This window comes from Brienomyrus brachyistius, chromosome 19 (assembly GCF_023856365.1).
Source record: "Brienomyrus brachyistius isolate T26 chromosome 19, BBRACH_0.4, whole genome shotgun sequence".
In the NCBI taxonomy this organism is placed as follows: Eukaryota; Metazoa; Chordata; class Actinopteri; order Osteoglossiformes; family Mormyridae; genus Brienomyrus; species Brienomyrus brachyistius.
The window spans coordinates 20,872,369-20,891,055 of NC_064551.1; the positions used below are offsets into that span (position 1 = coordinate 20,872,369).

Sequence of the window (18,687 nt, forward strand, 5' to 3'; positions counted from 1 at the left end):
CGCTTGGGGGTCCCGCAGCAGTATCTCTGAGGATTTGGGCAGTATCCTCCAGCACCCTGCTGTGTAACTTGCTCGTTCCTTTGTGCACATGGTGGTCAGCGTGTCTTAAGATGACTGACTTTAAAAAATAAATGCAGTAGCGTTATGTTGAAATTACTCTGCGGGGAAAGTAAACTAATTGTAGAGTATAGTGTGTGCAATGTCACTCTGATGTTCTGACTAAGAGCATTAATGTGAGCCTGGGGAATTCCTAAGAACCAGGAGGGACAGGGGAACAAAGACACCCAGCCCCCACCAATGCTCTCCAGCTGAATGCGGTTGTGTGATGCTGACGTAGCCACACGAGTACTGAACGTCTGACCAGGCCTGTTTTCCCCATCTTGAACCTGAGGGTTTTGTTTCTGTAAACAGACTCATCTTTGGCTGGGCTCAAAAATGTTGACAAAATTTAAATGTATATGACAGGTCAGATGTTCATGCATAATATTGTTTTCTATTCTTTTATGAATGAATATAATTTTTTCTTTTACATTTGACTTTTTCTTCCTTTATTGACCCTGATTTGTCTCTTGTGTTTTTATTTATTGATTGCTTTTTGAGGGCATCTGTGTGTGTGAGAGTACTTGCGTGCATGCATGTGTTTGTGTTTGAGAGTCCGTGTACATGTCTGTGTGCCTGCATGGAGTTGTTCTCTGCATTGTGTCGATTTCAATTTAGCACTTCAGTTCCCTCCTGCAGCCCAAAGAGATGCAATCGGACTACTCTGTGTATTTAATTGGAATGATTGTATGTCCTGTGTTGGACTGACATCCAGCATATGTATTTTTTTTTTTTTTTTGGGGGGGGGGGGGGGTGGGTTCATTTCACAAAATTGAAGGTGTATTAAATCTGAAAGTGTAGCATGGCAAAGTAATGTGGGTGCAAAGTGTTCTGATCTGGTTCTTATTCTGGATTAAGAATCCAAATCTGCCTTCTCTTCTCCGCCCAGTACTGCACTGCATGCTTGTAATCGGTGGTCAATAAATGAATTTGTGGGAGTTCTGCAGGGTATCACTTTGCATTAGTATTTGCCCTGTATGCCTATACATGAGTGAGGCTCGCAGCAGGTCTGCTTTGTGGTGGGCGAGTTTGACTGCCTTTTGCTGGATGTGACACACTGAGCCGTGCGGAGCATTCGGGCGCCGCAGCCTGACTGACGGCTGACTCCAAGGCAGCATGTTTCTGCAATCTGCCTGTGTTAATTGGAGTTTGGACTTCGTTTGCTATGTTCCTTGATATCGCTCGTTTAATTCCCAATTCAAGTCAGTCTTTAGTGCAGAATCGGAGCTGATAAGTGTAAATCATGTACCCGTGTTCATGACCAGCATAATAACATCAAGGGCCCTTGTATCCTGATTTTTGTAACGGCGTCTCTTGGGAAATCAGCAGCTGAAAACAGACGGCCGGTTAGTGAACACAGGCTACCGTTCACTGGCCAGGGACTTTCCATCTTGGAAACCATATCTGGGGCTGCTTTTGGGGCGAACACACAGCCATCTTTGTTGTTGCTGTTTGTAAGCTAATAAAGGTTTTGCATAAGAGACGTACCAAAGAGATGGGATGTGAAGGTGAAGGTGAACAGTCTCCTCCATCATCCACGTGAAGGGAGTGTTGTCCCTTAATTGGAACATCCCGCAGTCCGTCATGTGGCCGCACGCTAGTGTCCGTGCGCAGGTCCTTCGACATGAACTGTTACAGACTGTTGCATCATGGGGCCGCCAGCGTCTAAGCCAGCTGTGCTTTTAGCTGAACAAATGGGGGCAGCGTGTGACTCAGTGGGTTAGGGTGTTGCGTCTGTGATCACATGATCGCCGGTTTCGGTCCTGGGATCATTAGAGTGCAGAGTGCCTTCATCGCTGGGCCTTTGACCCCCCCCCCCCCCCCCCCCCCCCCAATTATTCCAAAGACTGCCGGACCCAGGTTTCTCAAAAGCAATATGTTTCTTTGAATAAAAATGCCCGTTAAACAAATAAAATGTAAATGGTACCCAAGCTTGGAAGGTTGTCTGCTAAGCAGACCATAAAGAACCATTCAGCCTCTCAATGGAGTGTAGCAAAAGTGAAAGGTTTGCAAACGGCTTACATAGGTATAAAAAGGGTGATTTTATCTGGCTGGCATAAATTGTTGATTTTCATTCTGTAACAGTGACTTTTTCCTCTTGATGAAATCCCATTCCCTTAACATCGCTAATTTTTAAATATTTCTAGTAACATTTGTAATATTGCTGTTGCAAGATTTCGTTCCTTAAAGTATATTATCTAGGGATGCACCAATTGACCGACTAGTAACCTGATGTTGTAAATTTAATGGGCAATTTTTGGAACTGATCTTTTGATCAATTCGACATTCAAGTATGGTAAATTTGTCTAGTCATGTATGTTTGTAATGTGCAAGTGTGGCTAGGCTGAGCTTCCAGTGAATACTCAGTTACAATGCACTACTTAACATTATTATAACAACAGGACAAACCAGTAAGCCCATGTCATGCGATGCCTGCATGTTCAGAGACTGCAGCAGTACTGCAACAACAATGGACTGATGTGAAACAAAGCAATTTCAGCCTGCATAACATCTCCATGCTGTCTGTATACTTTGTCAATTATCTGTCTCATTCTTTCCATTACGGGAGACTTTAATGGCTATAATCCTCTATGGGGTAGCAAAAATTTCAATATAAAAGGCAGGTTGAAAAATTTTTTGAAAATCATAATTTGTTTGCTGAATAATTAATCTCATAATTTTTTTTGTACCCAGGGCACAGAACAAATTCAGCAATTGATCTTGCTCTCTGTGAACCTCAGTTACTAGTCACCTTTCTTGGAAAGTGCGGGTAGCTCTTTGTGTGATTGAACATTTCCCCGTAATCATAACGGATTATGACTGAGATGCTGAGAAACGGCACGCGGAGAGATGGCAACTTCCAAATGCCTTTGCCTTTGAAACGCTTTTCTATGAAGTTTTGTATAGAACAAGACATTGAAGATGCACTTATTCTAATTTAAACAATCAGTGTCCCTAAAACGTCAGTAAACTCAAAGGTATTTGTATCCCATACTGTAATGATGCCAAAACGCAATCCAGGCTCAGAAAGTATTTTCTTTAGACACCCAACAACTGAAAGCCTCACAAAGTAAAAAATATGTAAGGTACAAGCTCCTAGGATCATTATTGTAATCAAGAAGCAAAGCTAGAGACAATGTTTCTAAGTCAACCTGAAATACACCAGCATGAAAGGCTTGGAATCTGATTCGTAAGATGAACTGGAAGGAAACTGGATTTCAGATCCACCACATCAAACATCAGAACGCACTGCTTACAATGAAACAGGAAATGGCAGAGAAGTTAGCAGAAACATTTGAAAAGAACTCCTCTTAAGAGAACTGCCTTCTAAAATTCTTGGCTTTTTGAGGTCGACAGGAAAATTTCTCCTCTTAATCCTATAACTAGCCTTTTACCGTGGTCGAGATTTTTGAAGAAATCAAATATAGATGGGGGGAAAATCAATTATGTATCGCGATTCTTTTGTGTCGCGATTCATGTATTGCCGCGCTAACTCCAAAATCTTGTTTTTTTTAATTATTTTTAATTTTTTTTATGTTTGTATTTGAGTTAGAGAAACATTGCAGTTCCTCTATAATCCTAGAGGTGAGACCCTATAAGCCAGTCCCACATTGACAGGTGGCATAAAATCCTGTGTAGTAGGAGATGTTTGTTTAGCAGTAACAGGAATGGCAGACGACATGGCGGAGAGTCATGCTGCTACTTCAGTTTAAATCCAATGTATATGGGAACTTTGGCTTTCAAAATTTGAACAGTAAAGAGGAGTTGGACATGAGCCATGCTGTATGCAGAATTTGTCCTGCGAAATTGAAGTATTGTGGTAATATGAGGAACATATGGACACACATTGCTAGACATCATCCCGAGATAGACAAGGCAGTGGAGAAGCATGAAAGCTTGGTGTAGTAAATGCCACGAAAGTGGCAAATGTAGCTTTTTGTTAACTTCTGATTTTTAGTTATAATTCATACTGTTGTACTTGAAGTCGTTTTGCATTGTTTAAATGCTGCCTTTGGTTTTTTGAGGGGGAAAATAATTTGGAGAGTGCTACTTTTACTCATGTTCAATTCAGCTGTGCATAGACCTGTCACGATAACACAATTAATTGCCCCAAAAAGAGCCGCTTAGGAGCCGAAAGAACCAGCTCTTTTTGGTGAGCTGAGCCAAATGAACCGGTTTGCTAAGAAAAGACGATATTCCCATTTGGTAGAGAGAGACACGAGGAAAACAAAGAAGCATGCATATGGAAATTATCGCAGCCGGAAAAATTATCGACCTCATTTTAATTATCGTGCAATTAATTGACTTATTGTTTATCGCGACAGGCCTAGCTGTGCACCTATTGAATAAAACTTTTTGAATAAAACTTTACAAGACAAACATCCAAGAATACAAGAATTGTAGTATCAAATCGGAATTTTCATAGAATCGCAACACATTTCGAATCGGCACTTTGGCACCATGATGATATTGTATCGCGAGGTTACTTTTGTTTCCCATCCTTAAAATGAAATGATACTGCTGTTAGAGCAATATGAGGTAAATGCTCATCAGTCCTCCTTAAGTGCTTTAACTCTGGATATCAGAAAATATTCTACCTTCCAGGCAAGAAGTGGAAACTATGTCTGTGCCCAAGCCTGACAAACACCATGCTGACCCAAATAACTACTGCCTGATACACGTGACTAGCTGCCGATGTAAAACCATGGAAAGGATGGTTAATGGTCGTCTTGTGTGGTACCTGGAGACTAACAATCATCTCGGCGACTTCTTGTATGGATTAAGAGTATTTTTAGATTACTTCATCAGCTTGAAAACATATGTTCATGAAGGTTGTATCAGATAAGAACATGGCAGTGTCACGGTTTGATTTGGATAAAATCTACAATACGACTTAAAAGTGTGACACAAAGACTTGGATCAGTTGAGTCTTAGGGGACGTTTGTCCATCTATTTCAGATCTTACCAAACAGGTTTGCATACACACAAACAAACAGCATCTCGGGGAACTATTTAATCTATTACTCTTTTTACAGTGGTGTGCCATATGATGTCGTTTTGGTCAGCAACGGGCCACATATATGACGGTGGTTCCATAAGATGACAGTGTAATGGACCTGAAGAATGACTCTTGCCTAGTAATGTAACGTTGTAGTGCAGTGCATTACTCATCTTTGTGGTGATGCTGAATGAACCTATTCTGCTGCCAGTCAAACAAGATTACAGTGCATACAGTTATGTACAGTACATAATACTTCATAATGAACGACTATTACCGGTTTATCTATTTGCTAATTTTTTCTCATTATTTTAAAGTGTACTCTATTAAAAGGGATACTGTAGCATAGGTGTGCAGTAAGCTATTCGATCTAGTTTTGCACAAGTATACACCATGATGTCCACACAATGACAAAATAAACTAACAATGAATTTCTTAGAACGTATCCCTGTTAAGCGACGCATGACTGTAATATAAAAGTTAAGCCTAGAGAATGTGATTTGGATAGATTTCGCGTGTGCTACAAAGGCAAGAATATGAACACAGTCGAACGAAAACTGTATTTAATAATAAACAGAACCCATAGTATTAAACAGTATTAAATTGGTTTTGATTTTTCCTATGAAAATCGCTATGAAAATCATCTGTATGCTTTTCTACCTGTTATGATCTTTTCAAAAAGACCCCAGACTTATTTTTGGATATAAATTTCCTGAAAGAAACGCAGAGTTCCTTTTTTTGATGGTTGATCAGGGATTACATTAGGGGTCTTTTATAGTAGTGTCTTTTATCCCACATAAGAAGAATTTGAAGGTGCCAGAATGTTTTAAAGAGCCGTGGCAAAAAACAAAACTGGGTGCAGTAAGGTTTACTCTTATACAGTGCACTGGTACTCAAAATTGGATTATGGGAGTATTATTTATGGCTCTGCTAGACAATCTTGTGAAAACGTCACTGGATAGTGTTCATAATGGTTGCATGCATCTTGTTTTGGGGGCTTTAGGTTATATGTGAAAGCCTGCAAGTGCTCACTTAAGAACAGAAGCCAGGAACTAGGTCTGCAACATACAGCTAAGCTATGGACCATGAGATGCAATCTGGCCAACTTGGCAATTTTCCTCCCTAAATATTCTAATTTATACGAATCCAAGCCTAAGATCATTCATCCTTTGGGACTAAAGATCAAAGCTCATTTAAAAAAACCTAAATATCGACCTGAGCATCCTGCACCAGACTCGCATCTGTAGCATACCTCCCGGGGACCTAGACACATAACATCATCCTGAACCAAAGAACGAATTTTAACGTCTAATTTTTGCTGGGACCCAGGTCGTCATGATTTGCCTGGTAATGAACAAGCAGACGTGACCCGCTATTCAGACACCTCAAACCTTTTCTGAATGGGTATGTAATAAAAATAAGGCAAGGATTAAGGGGACTATTGCATAAATAACAAACTGTGTGAAATTGCTCCATTTTTAATAACGGGGGTAACAGTCCATTTTAAAAACCATTTGGACCACGTTGCCTATACAAGGTGTCATACTGGGCTGACCCACTTGTTTTTTTTACTTTACCTACATGTCCTGTAAGTAAAACTCCTTTATGTTAAGCTTTTTTTATTATTTTGCCCTCCTTTTTGCCATAGCGTATTTAATAAAAACCTTTTAAGTCAGTAAAATGGTAAAGTTGATATAATTCAATATTTTTTTTTAATCGAAAGCTGATTTTAAGCATCTTATTTAGATTGCTTTAATTTTTATAACATTTTGTATTTATGAAGTTGGTATGTTCAGTCTGTTCTACTGTCCATATAGAATGAAATTGAAACATTGGCTTATATAGTGTTTGGGGTTTCACGCCTATATATGCACAGCCTGGGGGCCAATCTTCACTAATTCTACATTCCATCAGAGCAGAGTGCGAAGGTGGAATTAGCAGAGCAGTGGCACAGCTGTACATGAAGTATTCCATCCATCCATCCATTTTCCAAACCGCTTATCCTATTGGGTCGCGGGGGGTCCGGAGCCTATCCCGGAATCAATGGGCACGAGGCAGGGAACAACCCAGGATGGGGGGCCAGCCCATCGCAGGGCACACTCACACACCATTCACTCACACAGGCACACCTATGGGCAATTTAGCAACTTCAATTAGCCTCAGCATGTTTTTGGACTGTGGGGGGAAACCGGAGTACCCGGAGGAAACCCCACGACGACACGGGGAGAACATGCAAACTCCGCACACATGTGACCCAGGCGGAGACTCGAACCCGGGTCCCAGAGGTGTGAGGCGACAGTGCTAACCACTGCACCACCATGCCGCCCCCTACATGAAGTATTGTGATCTAAAAAACATCATGTGTGATCTAACAGTTCAAAAGAGGACAATAGCTGGTCTGTGTCTCGCTGGCACATTTATGACCAGGAGAGCAAGTCTTTGTGGTGTATCGAGAGCCTCGGTATCCCAGGTGATCTTGGCCTACCACCATAAAGGACAGACCACATCCAACAGGAGTTAACTGCGGATGCAAAAGGAATTTGTCTGAAAGGGATGTCTGGGTATTAACCTGGGTTGTATCAAAACACGTAAAACCACAACTGCCCAACTCGCTGCAGAATTAAATGTGCACGTCGACCCTCCTGTTTGTACCAGAACTGTTCGTCTGGAGCTCCACAGTGTCTGTATTCATGGTTGGGCTGGTATAGCCAAACCTTTGGTTGCCTGTGCCAATCCCAAACATCAGTTTCAGTGATGCCAACAGCACAGATCTTGGGCTTTGGAGCACATGTTGTTCTCCAAGTCCACCATCACTGTCTGTCTCACATCCGGGGGAGTTATGGTATGAAGAAGCCCCAAATAAGCTTACCCCCCTGGCTGTTGTGCACCTGGAATGCAGCAAGGGGTGCATCACTGATGGCTTGGGCTGGTATGTCATGGAATTTTTCTAGAACGACTACTTGTTCTGTATGGACTGCATAGTCACAAGATCTGAATATTATTGAACCACTTTTGGGTGTTTTGGAGGAGTGAGTCAGGAAACGTTTTCCTCCGCCAGCATCACTTGGTGTCTCTTCTGAAAGAAGAGAGACTGAAAATGATGATGCACTGGTGCACACACCAAGACTGGTGACAGAGTGGTTTGATGAACATGAAAGTGCAGTTGAACGTCTCCCATGACCTGCACAGTCACCAGATCTGAGTATTACTGAGCCACTTAAGGGTGTTTTGAAGGAGTGAGTCAGGAAACGTTTTCCTCCAGCAGCATCGCGTAGTGACCTGGCCACTGTTCTGCAAGGGGAACGGATCAAAATGTGTATCTGTCATTCCCAAGACAAATTGATGGTGTATTGGCCACAAAAGGAGGCTCTACACCATACAAATTACTGTGGTCTAAAACCAGGTATTCCTGTTTCATTGTCCAACCCCTTTAAATGTGTGTGGAGACTTGCCTCAAAAGGGCTCCCTTCAGCCAGCTGACCGAAGTTGGCAACTCTGCAGACTTTTTATATGCTAAAAATATCGCATTTGTCACGTGATAAACAGCACACTGTCCATAGATAGGTCTACTATCCTCGCAGATATACTGTGTGCAGCATGGCTGATGAGGAAGAATTTCCAGGAAAGGTGTGTGTGATTTGTGTGGAAATGGTTTGTATTTGGAAATCCAGCGTGAATCGATCTACTGTAATTTGCAAACTTTGTAAAGATACTGTTGGTACAATAGGTCGCAAGATAGCCAGACATAGGGCGCTGATGTCTCAGGTGGTTAAGATGATTGGCTATGTGCAGCGTCTCCCGCCCGTTCTGAAGTAACCAGACAAAAGCAAACATGTTTTACTGATGCAAAAATTCAAAGTTTTTCATATATTATTTATTTTATTTATTCATTGTTTGATTGTTGTAAACTGAGATCAGAAGCGTGCAGGTAACTAAAGTGATAAATGTCCATTGTACAAGAAACGTGGAATTTTAATAGTGTGTAAAAACGCTACAGGTTTATTTTTATAATGCTACAAGCAGTGTTTCTTGTAAGGATAGACTTGCTGGTGGTTGTTAAATAGTTAATTAGCATTGTTATGACCATTCCAAAATTTATTCATATTGTGTATTGTGATTATGACCAGAAATGTTATGAGGCAAGTCAGGTTCCATCCACTGTTGTCCCTCATCCTGTACTTTCCCTCCCCCCACTAATTTCACACAATAGGTGAGCTTACACATTAATGGGAAACACATCTGTTGTGTGGAGATTCATTGCAGTCTGAGATGAAAACATTAAATTAAGTGTGTAAGACATGAACGAAAAGTGTCCCGTGGAAGAACTACCCCAGAAACATTTGGAACGACCAATTTAGTTCTACATTTGTGGAGCCATTTTTTTTTTGCAAAAAGTTATTTAAAATATTTCGCTTTCAGAAAGCTTACTTCTTTAAAGTGCATAAAATATTTAGTTTGCTAATTATTTTAGATTAAGAGAATCAGATTTGGCCTGCATTGATATCTGGAGGTTTGATTTGAAAAAATCAGCCAAGGAAAATGCAGTCCATTGATCCCTGGTATCTTGATGATTATGTATTTTTGCACAGGGGAGTCTTCAGTGAAATGAGTGTCTTGCTTTTTGGCCTTCAATTAATATCAAAAAATGAAGCAAATTTTGAGGCTTTCTCACATACCATGGGCTTCATAATATACACTGAACAAAAATATAAACGCAACACTTTTGTTTTTGCTCCCATTTTTCATGAGATAGACTTAAAGATCTACAATTCATTCCAGATACACAATATTACCATTTCTCTCAAACATTTCTCACAAATCAGTCTAAATGTGTGATAGTGAGCACTTCTGCTTTGCTGAGATAATCCATCCCACCTCACAGGTGTGCCACATCAAGATGCTGATCTGACATCATGGGTAGTGCACAGGTGTACCTTATACTGCCCACAATAAAAGGCCACCCTGGAATGTGCAGTTTTGTCTCACAGCAAAATGCCACAGATGCCACAAGCATTGAGGGAGCGTGCAATTGGCATGCTGACAGCAGGAATGTCAACCAGATCTGTTGCTCGTGCATTGAATGTTCATTTCTCAACCATAAGCCGTCTCCAAAGGCGTTTCAGAGAATATGGCAGTACATCCAACCGGCCTCACAACCGCAGACCACGTGTAACCACACCAGCCCAGGACCTCCACATCCAGCAGGTTCACCTCCAAGATCGTCTGAGACCAGCCACTCAGACAGATAATGCACGGCCCCATGTTGCAAGGATCTGTACACAGTTCTTGGAAGCTGAAAATGTCCCAGTTCTTGCATGGCCAGCATACTCACCGGACATGTCACCCGTTGAGCATGTTTGGGATGTGCTTGACCGGCGTATACGACAGCGTGTACCAGTTCCCACTAATATCCAACAACTTCGCACAGCCATTGAAGAGGAGTGGACCAACATTCCACAGGCCACAATTGACAATCTGATAAACTCTATGCGAAGAAGATGTGTTGCATTGCATGAGGCAAATGGTGGTCACACCAGATACTGACCGGTTCTGAGTCCCCAGACCCCCAATAAAGCAAAAAACTGCACATTCCAGGGTGGCCTTTTATTGTGGGCAGTATAAGGTACACCTGTGCACTACCCATGATGTCAGATCAGCATCTTGATGTGGCACACCTGTGAGGTGGGATGGATTATCTCAGCAAAGCAGAAGTGCTCACTATCACACATTTAGACTGATTTGTGAGAAATGTTTGAGAGAAATGGTAATATTGTGTATCTGGAATGAATTGTAGGTCTTTAAGTCCATCTCATGAAAAATGGGAGCAGAAACAAGAGTGTTGCGTTTATATTTTTGTTCAGTATATTTACATGCACAATCCTGCTTTTGCCCTCCTGTGTGAGCTGCTCAGTAATCTTCACAAAATATACTTTCATAGCATGATTACTGAACACCGACTGGTGTTTAAGTGTGAAGAAAAGAACTCAGCATCTGTGTAGAAGCTGGTAGTTAGAAAGCTTCTTCAAAAGCCTGTTAGCTTTTCATTTCAGTCGAATGCTGTGATGGAGGAATGTGATCTTCAGTGTTGAAAAGATAATTTATATGTACTTACTCCTCGTTTTACGATGGTTCGTTAATGATATTTCGCCTCTACAATGGTACGATAGTGGAGAAGATGGTGGCGCAGGAGGTAGAGCTATCGTTCGGCAACCGGAGGGTTGCAGGTTCGAGCCCTGGGTCCTCCTGACCCCATGAAAGCGTGCTTGAGCAAGACACTGAACCCCAAATTGCTCCCGGTGAGCAGGTTGGCACCTTGCATGGCAGCCTCCGCCACCGGTGTATGAATGTGTGTATGAATGGGTGAATGTGAGGCATGAAATGTAAAGCGCGTTGAGTACTCGTAGGAGTAGAAAAGCGCTATATAAATGCAGTCCATTTACATTCAATAGTCAACTTTAAATATCTATTTGCTCCTGGGGTAATGATATGCCGTACAATACTTCCTACTTATTCCAGGTGATGGCAGCAGCGATCACGAAAGTAAACAATTCATACAAAGTTTAACATCTTATCGTAAGGTTTTTTTTTTTTTTTTTTTTTTTTTTCTTCTTATTTATAACCAAATTAGCTTGAGAAGTAAATGAAAGAACACAATTACTGGTAGTTGGTTAGTTGCTGTAATTATTCATTTACTTATTCCATGACGGTAGTTATTTACTAATTTGTCACATATTCCGCTTACGATATTTTCCACTTACAGTGGGTTCATTGGAATGATACCAGAATCCCTTTTGTAGGAGTATTACCACTTTAATATGTGATGCATGCTTAATGACCATGGCTGTGTCTCTGTCCCCCCCCCCCCCCCCATCCCTGGCTTGACCTCAGGGTTCGGACGATTGTCTAGTGAAGATCTGGGCGACCGACGATGGTCGGCTGCTAAACACGCTGCGTGGTCACGCTGCCGAGATCTCCGATATGGCCGTCAACTACGAGAACACCATGATCGCCTCAGGCAGCTGTGATAAGATGATCCGCGTTTGGTGCCTGCAAACCTGCGCACCCCTGGCTGTACTGGATGGCCATGGCGCTTCCATTACCTCCTTACAGGTAGGGGGCACTGCTGTGGCATTCAGTTATTTAAATGTATATTTGGGAGGGGGCTTGTTCATGTGTTGTGGAGACACAGGCAATGTTCAGGGTATGTTTATGCATAATTTTTCTGTTTTATTAAATGTTATATGCTCATGTGATATAGAGGATATAGTGGAGGATATATTGCAACGCTGAGGTCTCTCTGCCCAGTTCTCCCCGCTGTGCAATGGAGCCAGGAGATACCTCTCCTCCACTGGGGCTGATGGGTCTATTTGCTTCTGGCAGTGGGACGCCAGGACACTAAAGTTCAGGTCAGTGCCACTCGCGTTGTTCACAGATGGATGCGTGAGCTGGATATGATGGGTAGCTCATGTTATGGGGAGAATCAGTTTGAATCTCTGCAGCTGTGACCTGTATGGCAGCAAATGCGTCAATTCGCTGTAAAGGTGGTGTTTATCTGCGCCTGGAAAAGGTGCCCGTCTCTGAGGTGTCTCCAAGGTTTGTGCAGTGGTATGACAATGCCTCCCTGGAGCTAAACATGGAGAAGACCAAGGACATGCTGGTGACCTTCTCTAGTAAACAGAGGAAGCTGGCGACAGGATCTGTCGGTGTAATCCATGGGCAGGTAGTGGAGGTGGTGGAGGAGTACAAAAACCTGGGTGCTATCTTTGACTGCACCCTAAAGTTACCCCCAACACCGAGGACATTGTAAGGAGATGTCAGCAGCAGCAATATCTCCTAAGGAAGTTCAACAGCTTTGGGGTCAACAAGGTCATATTCGGAACTTTTTACTACTTTTCATTGAGAGTGTCTGCTGCTTTTCCATCGCCTGCTGATATCACTCCACCAGCCTGCAGCGCAGGACCTGCCTGCACAGCACAGTGAAAGTCTGCTCTAAGATCATAGGACTCCCGGTCAGAGCACTTTCGTCCCTGAGTGAGCAGCAAACTTTATGAGCAGCGTGCAGGATTCTGCAGGACTCTCCCATGCTCTGTTCCCGGAGTTTGAGTGGCTCCCCTCAGGACGACGGCTCCACTGTCCCGGCTGCAGGACACGGAGTAGAGCAACCTTTGTTCCCAGAGCCGTTCAACTCCTCAATTCATGGACTTCTCGTCCCCCCCCCCCGCCTCCCTGCACTGGAACCCGTCACTCACTCTGCATTTGCCCGTCCCTACCTTTTTACATATTTATTCAGTTCTGATTGACTGCAGTTTTGCACAGCGTCTTCTAAATACGGGAAATATTGTCGCACTTTACGTCATTGCATCCTTTGTTCAACTGCCCTGTGTGCCTCCAATTGCCCTTCAGGGACAAATAAAGTTTTCTGAATTGAGTTGAATTCCTCTGTATTCACAGCCCAAGACCCAGTAAATTCACGGAGCGGCCGCGTCCTGGGGTACAGATGATCTGCTCTTCTTTCAGTGCCGGTACGTTGTCGTCCTCGGCGCACTCCGGTCCCTTGCCCGCCGCCTCTTCATCCCATTCGCCATGTGTCTCCACTGCATCTGAAATATGATATACCATGAGAAATGAGTCGCTGGGAAGGGCGTTGCTGAAAACCAGTCGTTAGGATGCATTCTCAGGAAAAGGGAACATTACTCTCACAGGGCTTTCTGTAAACACAATCCGTTCCTCTGCGTGATTCATCCTATTGCCACATCTGAGGATATGGGGGTATTAAATGACTCCTAAATGATATGCCGTTATACCAAAAGTGTTGTTTGATTAGAAGATTAACAGCTCTTCGTTGACTTTCATCGTCCTCCTGTAGGTGGAATGTTCTTGGCAACAGGGAGCACAGATCATGTCATCCGAGTCTATTTCTTCGGTTCCGGGCAACCGGAGAAGATATCAGAGTTGGAATCGCATACTGTACGTGCCTCTGGTCCCACCTCACATCTGTTTGTCCCTGTGTTTGTATCGTCATGTGACTTACACGCTGTATCCGCCCCCCACCCCACTCTCCCTCCCCACCTCCAACAGGATAAAGTGGACAGTATACAATTCTCCAACTGCAGCGACCGGTAAGTGATCTTATGTCACGATGTTAGTGTTTTTTTTTTTGTTTTTTTTATTTATTTTTTATTTTTTTATATTAAGATTCTTAAGGACGTTGAATGACTATGGTAGTGAGTAGAAAGGACAAACGCACCCCCCCCCCAGCCCCCTGTCCCGTGCTGTCCTGTAAGTGTAACTATAGCAAATCCCAATCTGCCTTAAACCCCAGAAACAATGGGCTGATTAGCGACCGTGAGCATGGCCGCTTCTTATGGTAGGATGGGAGCCAGTATGATGTCGTGCCTCCCTCTTGGATGGGTTTCGCTGAAAAGGAGGCGGAGTGAACGTGGTGATGAGGCTGTGCGACGAGTACAGGTGGAGTGTTGGGACATGGTTTGAGTTTGGTGAGGAAGAAAGAACAGAATCTCCGAGGTGTAATTATGCAGCAGGAAGGGTCATATGGAGCCCCTGGGCACTTTGCATTTCTGTTAGTAAAGCTGAGCCTGTTTCATGGTACTTTAAAGACCATTTTACTGATTTAGCCCTCTGTGGTCTAGGGGTAGGAAACACACTTTCACTGACTGGGGCATGATCACACATTTCTTCAAACATCATAAACTTAATTCATGGCAAATAAATTATTTCTTATATATATATATTTATTTTGCTATTACACTCCTCTTTATTTTAATGTATATTGTAAATATGTCAGATTTTTAAGCTTGTAATTAGACATCAAAGTATAGACATTGCAAAATGCAGTTTGGAGCACTTGCAGAAACATTATAAATGTACATAGTAAGCAATGGTGGCAGTTTGTTTTGATCCCAGATATCTGATCACCAAAGTCTTGGCTACATGAAGATGAGTAAATGGTGTAGTTGCAACATTCAGTTGGATAAATAAATAAGAAAAACCGAACTCATGTTACTATTTCTGGCTCCTTTCATTGAATATGAGGGAGCTCACATGTGTGTGCATGAGCCATTCACACCTGGCCACACCCCCCCCCCTTTTATGGCGCTGATGGGGATGTATCTGGATCGCGTTTCACCGTTGCGTTGTTCATCAAATTACAATGCGAATGCAATTTCAATACGCGACTATAATATGTATAGCAATCAGGTAAGAGTGATACTACACGCCCCCTATGCAGGTAAAACAAAGGTGACATGGTTTACTTTTTTGCCAATTTAGCCTGATTTTAAAAACTTTAATACTTCTGACAACTGACGTTTTCAAAAGAAGACAGATTACAGATTTAGGCAGCGTTTTTTTTTCTTCACGATTCTACATTGATTTCAGCGAGATACAAACTGAAATAAACGCGAAAAGTACGCTGCCTCGTCGACGATGCACTCGACCCCAGAGGGTTAATGTTTAATGTTCTGAGATGATATTTCGCCTTTCATATTTCGCAATGACGATGGTGAAGGCTTTCAAGGGCAACGTGTGGCTGAGATGTTTGGATGCCGGACCCGTGATCGGATGGTTGCTGGTTCGAATCCCATGGTCAGCACAGTGATTTTACCATTGGGCTCTTCAGAAAGGCAGGCCCTTAGCCTCCAACTGCTCCAGTGATTCTGACCCATAATGTAATATAACGAATGAAACACTGGTGCCTTCTTGCAGTGACACCATCTCTCGGGCACTAGTTTGTGAATTAATGTTGCCGTCTCACTTTCAGTGTGAGGGGGAGGCTTGTCAGTTGAAAACGTAGTCGTGGGGACTCCTGGGAAAGCCGTTCACAAACACACCTGCTCCCGCAAATGGCCATGGATTTTTTTCCACACTTTTGTTGATGTTCCTGATGCCCGTCTCCCCTGACTGTACCTGCGCCCTTTCCATGGATGCGGCACCAAACTACTCCAACGTATTCAGTCCTGCTGACTGTCTCATGGGTTCAAAGGTCACGCCCCCTGCTGGCTTTCAGAAATCCATTGATGGTCAGTTACTCTGCAGGTTTTACTTTCCTGATTTTTTTTATCGGCAGTAGTCCGTTTGCTCTCGCTGGCCCATCCATTGTATCGGTTTGTTTGTATTTTGTAGCATATCTTCCTCAGCGTCTCCTTTTGCTCAGGAAATGCAATTTAAATTTTTACACCTTTAAACACAATATATCCAAGCGTCAGTTTTCAGTTAAGAAATTTCCACCCCTTCGTCGTCTCGTCTGATAACTTTCCTACCTTTTCCTCCCAAACCCCAGATAACCAGGTTCAAAGTAACAGCAAGTAAATGAAACTAAATTATCAGTTGTTGTGGTTTACCAGTCACCCCAGCCACAGAGTGGTTTTGTGTCCCCCCCCCCACTCCCCCCGGGATAAAAAGCGCTTCCCCAGCTAAGTGCAATGACAGCAGGTGCACATTATCTTCCGCTGAAGATCCTCCAGTGGATCTGGTTTCTCAGGGCTGTCCTTAATGGAGATGCACAGAGGAGGCTAAATGCCAGCATGAGGCCCCGTTTTCCGGCACGACGTGAGGCAGCCCTGAATAACAGGCTTGTTATTGTGTTTCCTGCTGCCCCATATATACAGACAAACATCGTGTCTGCATCCATCCATCTTCTGACCACTTATCCGGTACAGGAACACCGTGAACCTGCAGCTTGTCTCTGGAATTGCGAAGTCGGAGGGGGGGGGGGGGGGGGGCAAGTCCATCACAGGGTCCTCACTCACAGTCACAGTGGCATTTCAGTGAACGCTGAACACTGACAAAACCACCAAAAAGGTGGTTCTGTACTGTGTGTTTCTGCGTGTAACTGCCGGGTCCACAGCAGTATTCACAAGGCTTGGGCAGCATCTGTTTTCATGCATCCATACCCTCTGGACATGTCACCGCGGAATATGGTATATGATGGTATTTAAACAAAAAAAGGCACAAATCATGTGCGCTACTGTAAACTCTGGAATCGGAGAGAACCTAAGTGGGCTTATGGGTGTGGAAGCACTAGGGGAACAAGGAGATGATTCTTGTTGAAGAGTTAGATCACCTGCACTAGGTTTCACTTGTGTCGCAGTTTACGGTGCATTCACAGCGCATTTCGTTTTGTGGCATTCACCAACGCATGCGTGTCATTCATTGATTTATTTATTTATTTATTTATTATTTTTTATACTTTTTACTTCAGTGAGTCCTCAATCACCTCTAACGCCGTGCAACACAATGCATTAGTTACATAGAAAGAGGAGCATCTGTATTTTTTATGTTATTAAAAATAATACCTTTGTGATCTAAATACTGGGCTGTATCGTAATACCGTCATATCACCCAAACCTGGTATTTACTGTATTCTTCAGTTTGTATATATAGTATGACTGTGAAAGTTAATGTGCTAATGCAATGGCATTAATTCTGAAGATGCAATGCATTATTTCTTGTTTATGTTAACTTATGCGGTATTGCATATATGGGAGGATAATATGAGCAGTGATTTTTAATAGGGACGTGTAGTATCCCTTCTTGGCTATAAAGAGTGTGAGGTTCAGTCATGCCCAGAATCACAGCTAGAATCGAACTATGGAGTTAGGGGTGTGTCACAGGGAAACCTATGGAGGGGGTAGGAGAGGAAGTCTTGTTACCCGTTTCATTTCATTAAAAAAAAAAAAAAAAAAAAAAAAAAAAGCAAGGCATAGGCGTAAATAGGATTAAAAAGCAATTTGCAATATTTGTTTTATTTTATTCAAGGCTATTATCTGAAAATGTTTTTCCCAGCAGTTAAGTGCACTTTCAGTGGTTGTCAGGTTTGTTTTTCGAGCCGTTTGCCAAATAGGAATTTGTTTGTATATAAAGTTAAACGCTGAGGTGTCTCTGTGTAAAACAAATGTCATGGTTTGACAGCCCTGCTTGCAATACACTGCCCTTTACTTTCTTATTGCCATCTGTTCACCTCATCTTTTTGGAGGCACTGAATTTCAAGTCGTGCTTGTTTGCAAGTAGTTTGCAAGTTTTGTTAGAAATGAATAATCTGTATATCACAAGTTTGTTAAACTGTTAAGTATTTAACTTCCAAATTATACTTGTATTATGTTAGTTCTACATTTATTTGGGGATTCAATGTGTAATATTTATGATATATAAGTTTTAATGGTAGGTGTGATGAATTAATTTCTTAAAATCTAAAAAAAGCACAGCTCTATAGGTTTACTGCTGTCGTTTGCACTGCGTGGGGGAATATGCCTGGTTCAGTACAGTAGTGACTGAATCCCCCTTTTGTATGCATAGTCCCCGTACTGCACTCAGCACTGCGTGGGGTAATATGCCTGGTTCAGTACAGTACTGACTGAATCCCCCTTTTGTATGCATAGTCCCCGTACTGCACTCTGCACTGCGTGGGGTAATATGCCTGGTTCACTACAGTACTGACTGAATCCCCCTTTTGTATGCATAGTCCCCGTACTGCACTCTGCACTGCGTGGGGTAATATGCCTGGTTCAGTACAGTACTGACTGAATCCCCCTTTTGTATGCATAGTCCCCGTACTGCACTCTGCACTGTGT

At 42.7% G+C, this 18,687-nt stretch overlaps 1 protein-coding gene across 1 annotated transcript in view; it reads left to right on the top strand.

Annotated features, from left to right (window-relative positions):
- The window catches only part of LOC125714860 (pleckstrin homology domain interacting protein), a 54,446-nt gene that overhangs the window by 11,551 nt on the left and 24,208 nt on the right, over nucleotides 1–18,687 (top strand). The window contains exons 8-12 of the mRNA XM_048985890.1: nucleotides 11,987–12,208; nucleotides 12,404–12,504; nucleotides 13,550–13,620; nucleotides 13,965–14,065; nucleotides 14,177–14,217. Of these exons, the coding sequence (XP_048841847.1) occupies nucleotides 11,987–12,208; nucleotides 12,404–12,504; nucleotides 13,550–13,620; nucleotides 13,965–14,065; nucleotides 14,177–14,217 (536 nt within the window). The remainder of the gene's footprint in view (nucleotides 1–11,986; nucleotides 12,209–12,403; nucleotides 12,505–13,549; nucleotides 13,621–13,964; nucleotides 14,066–14,176; nucleotides 14,218–18,687) is intronic.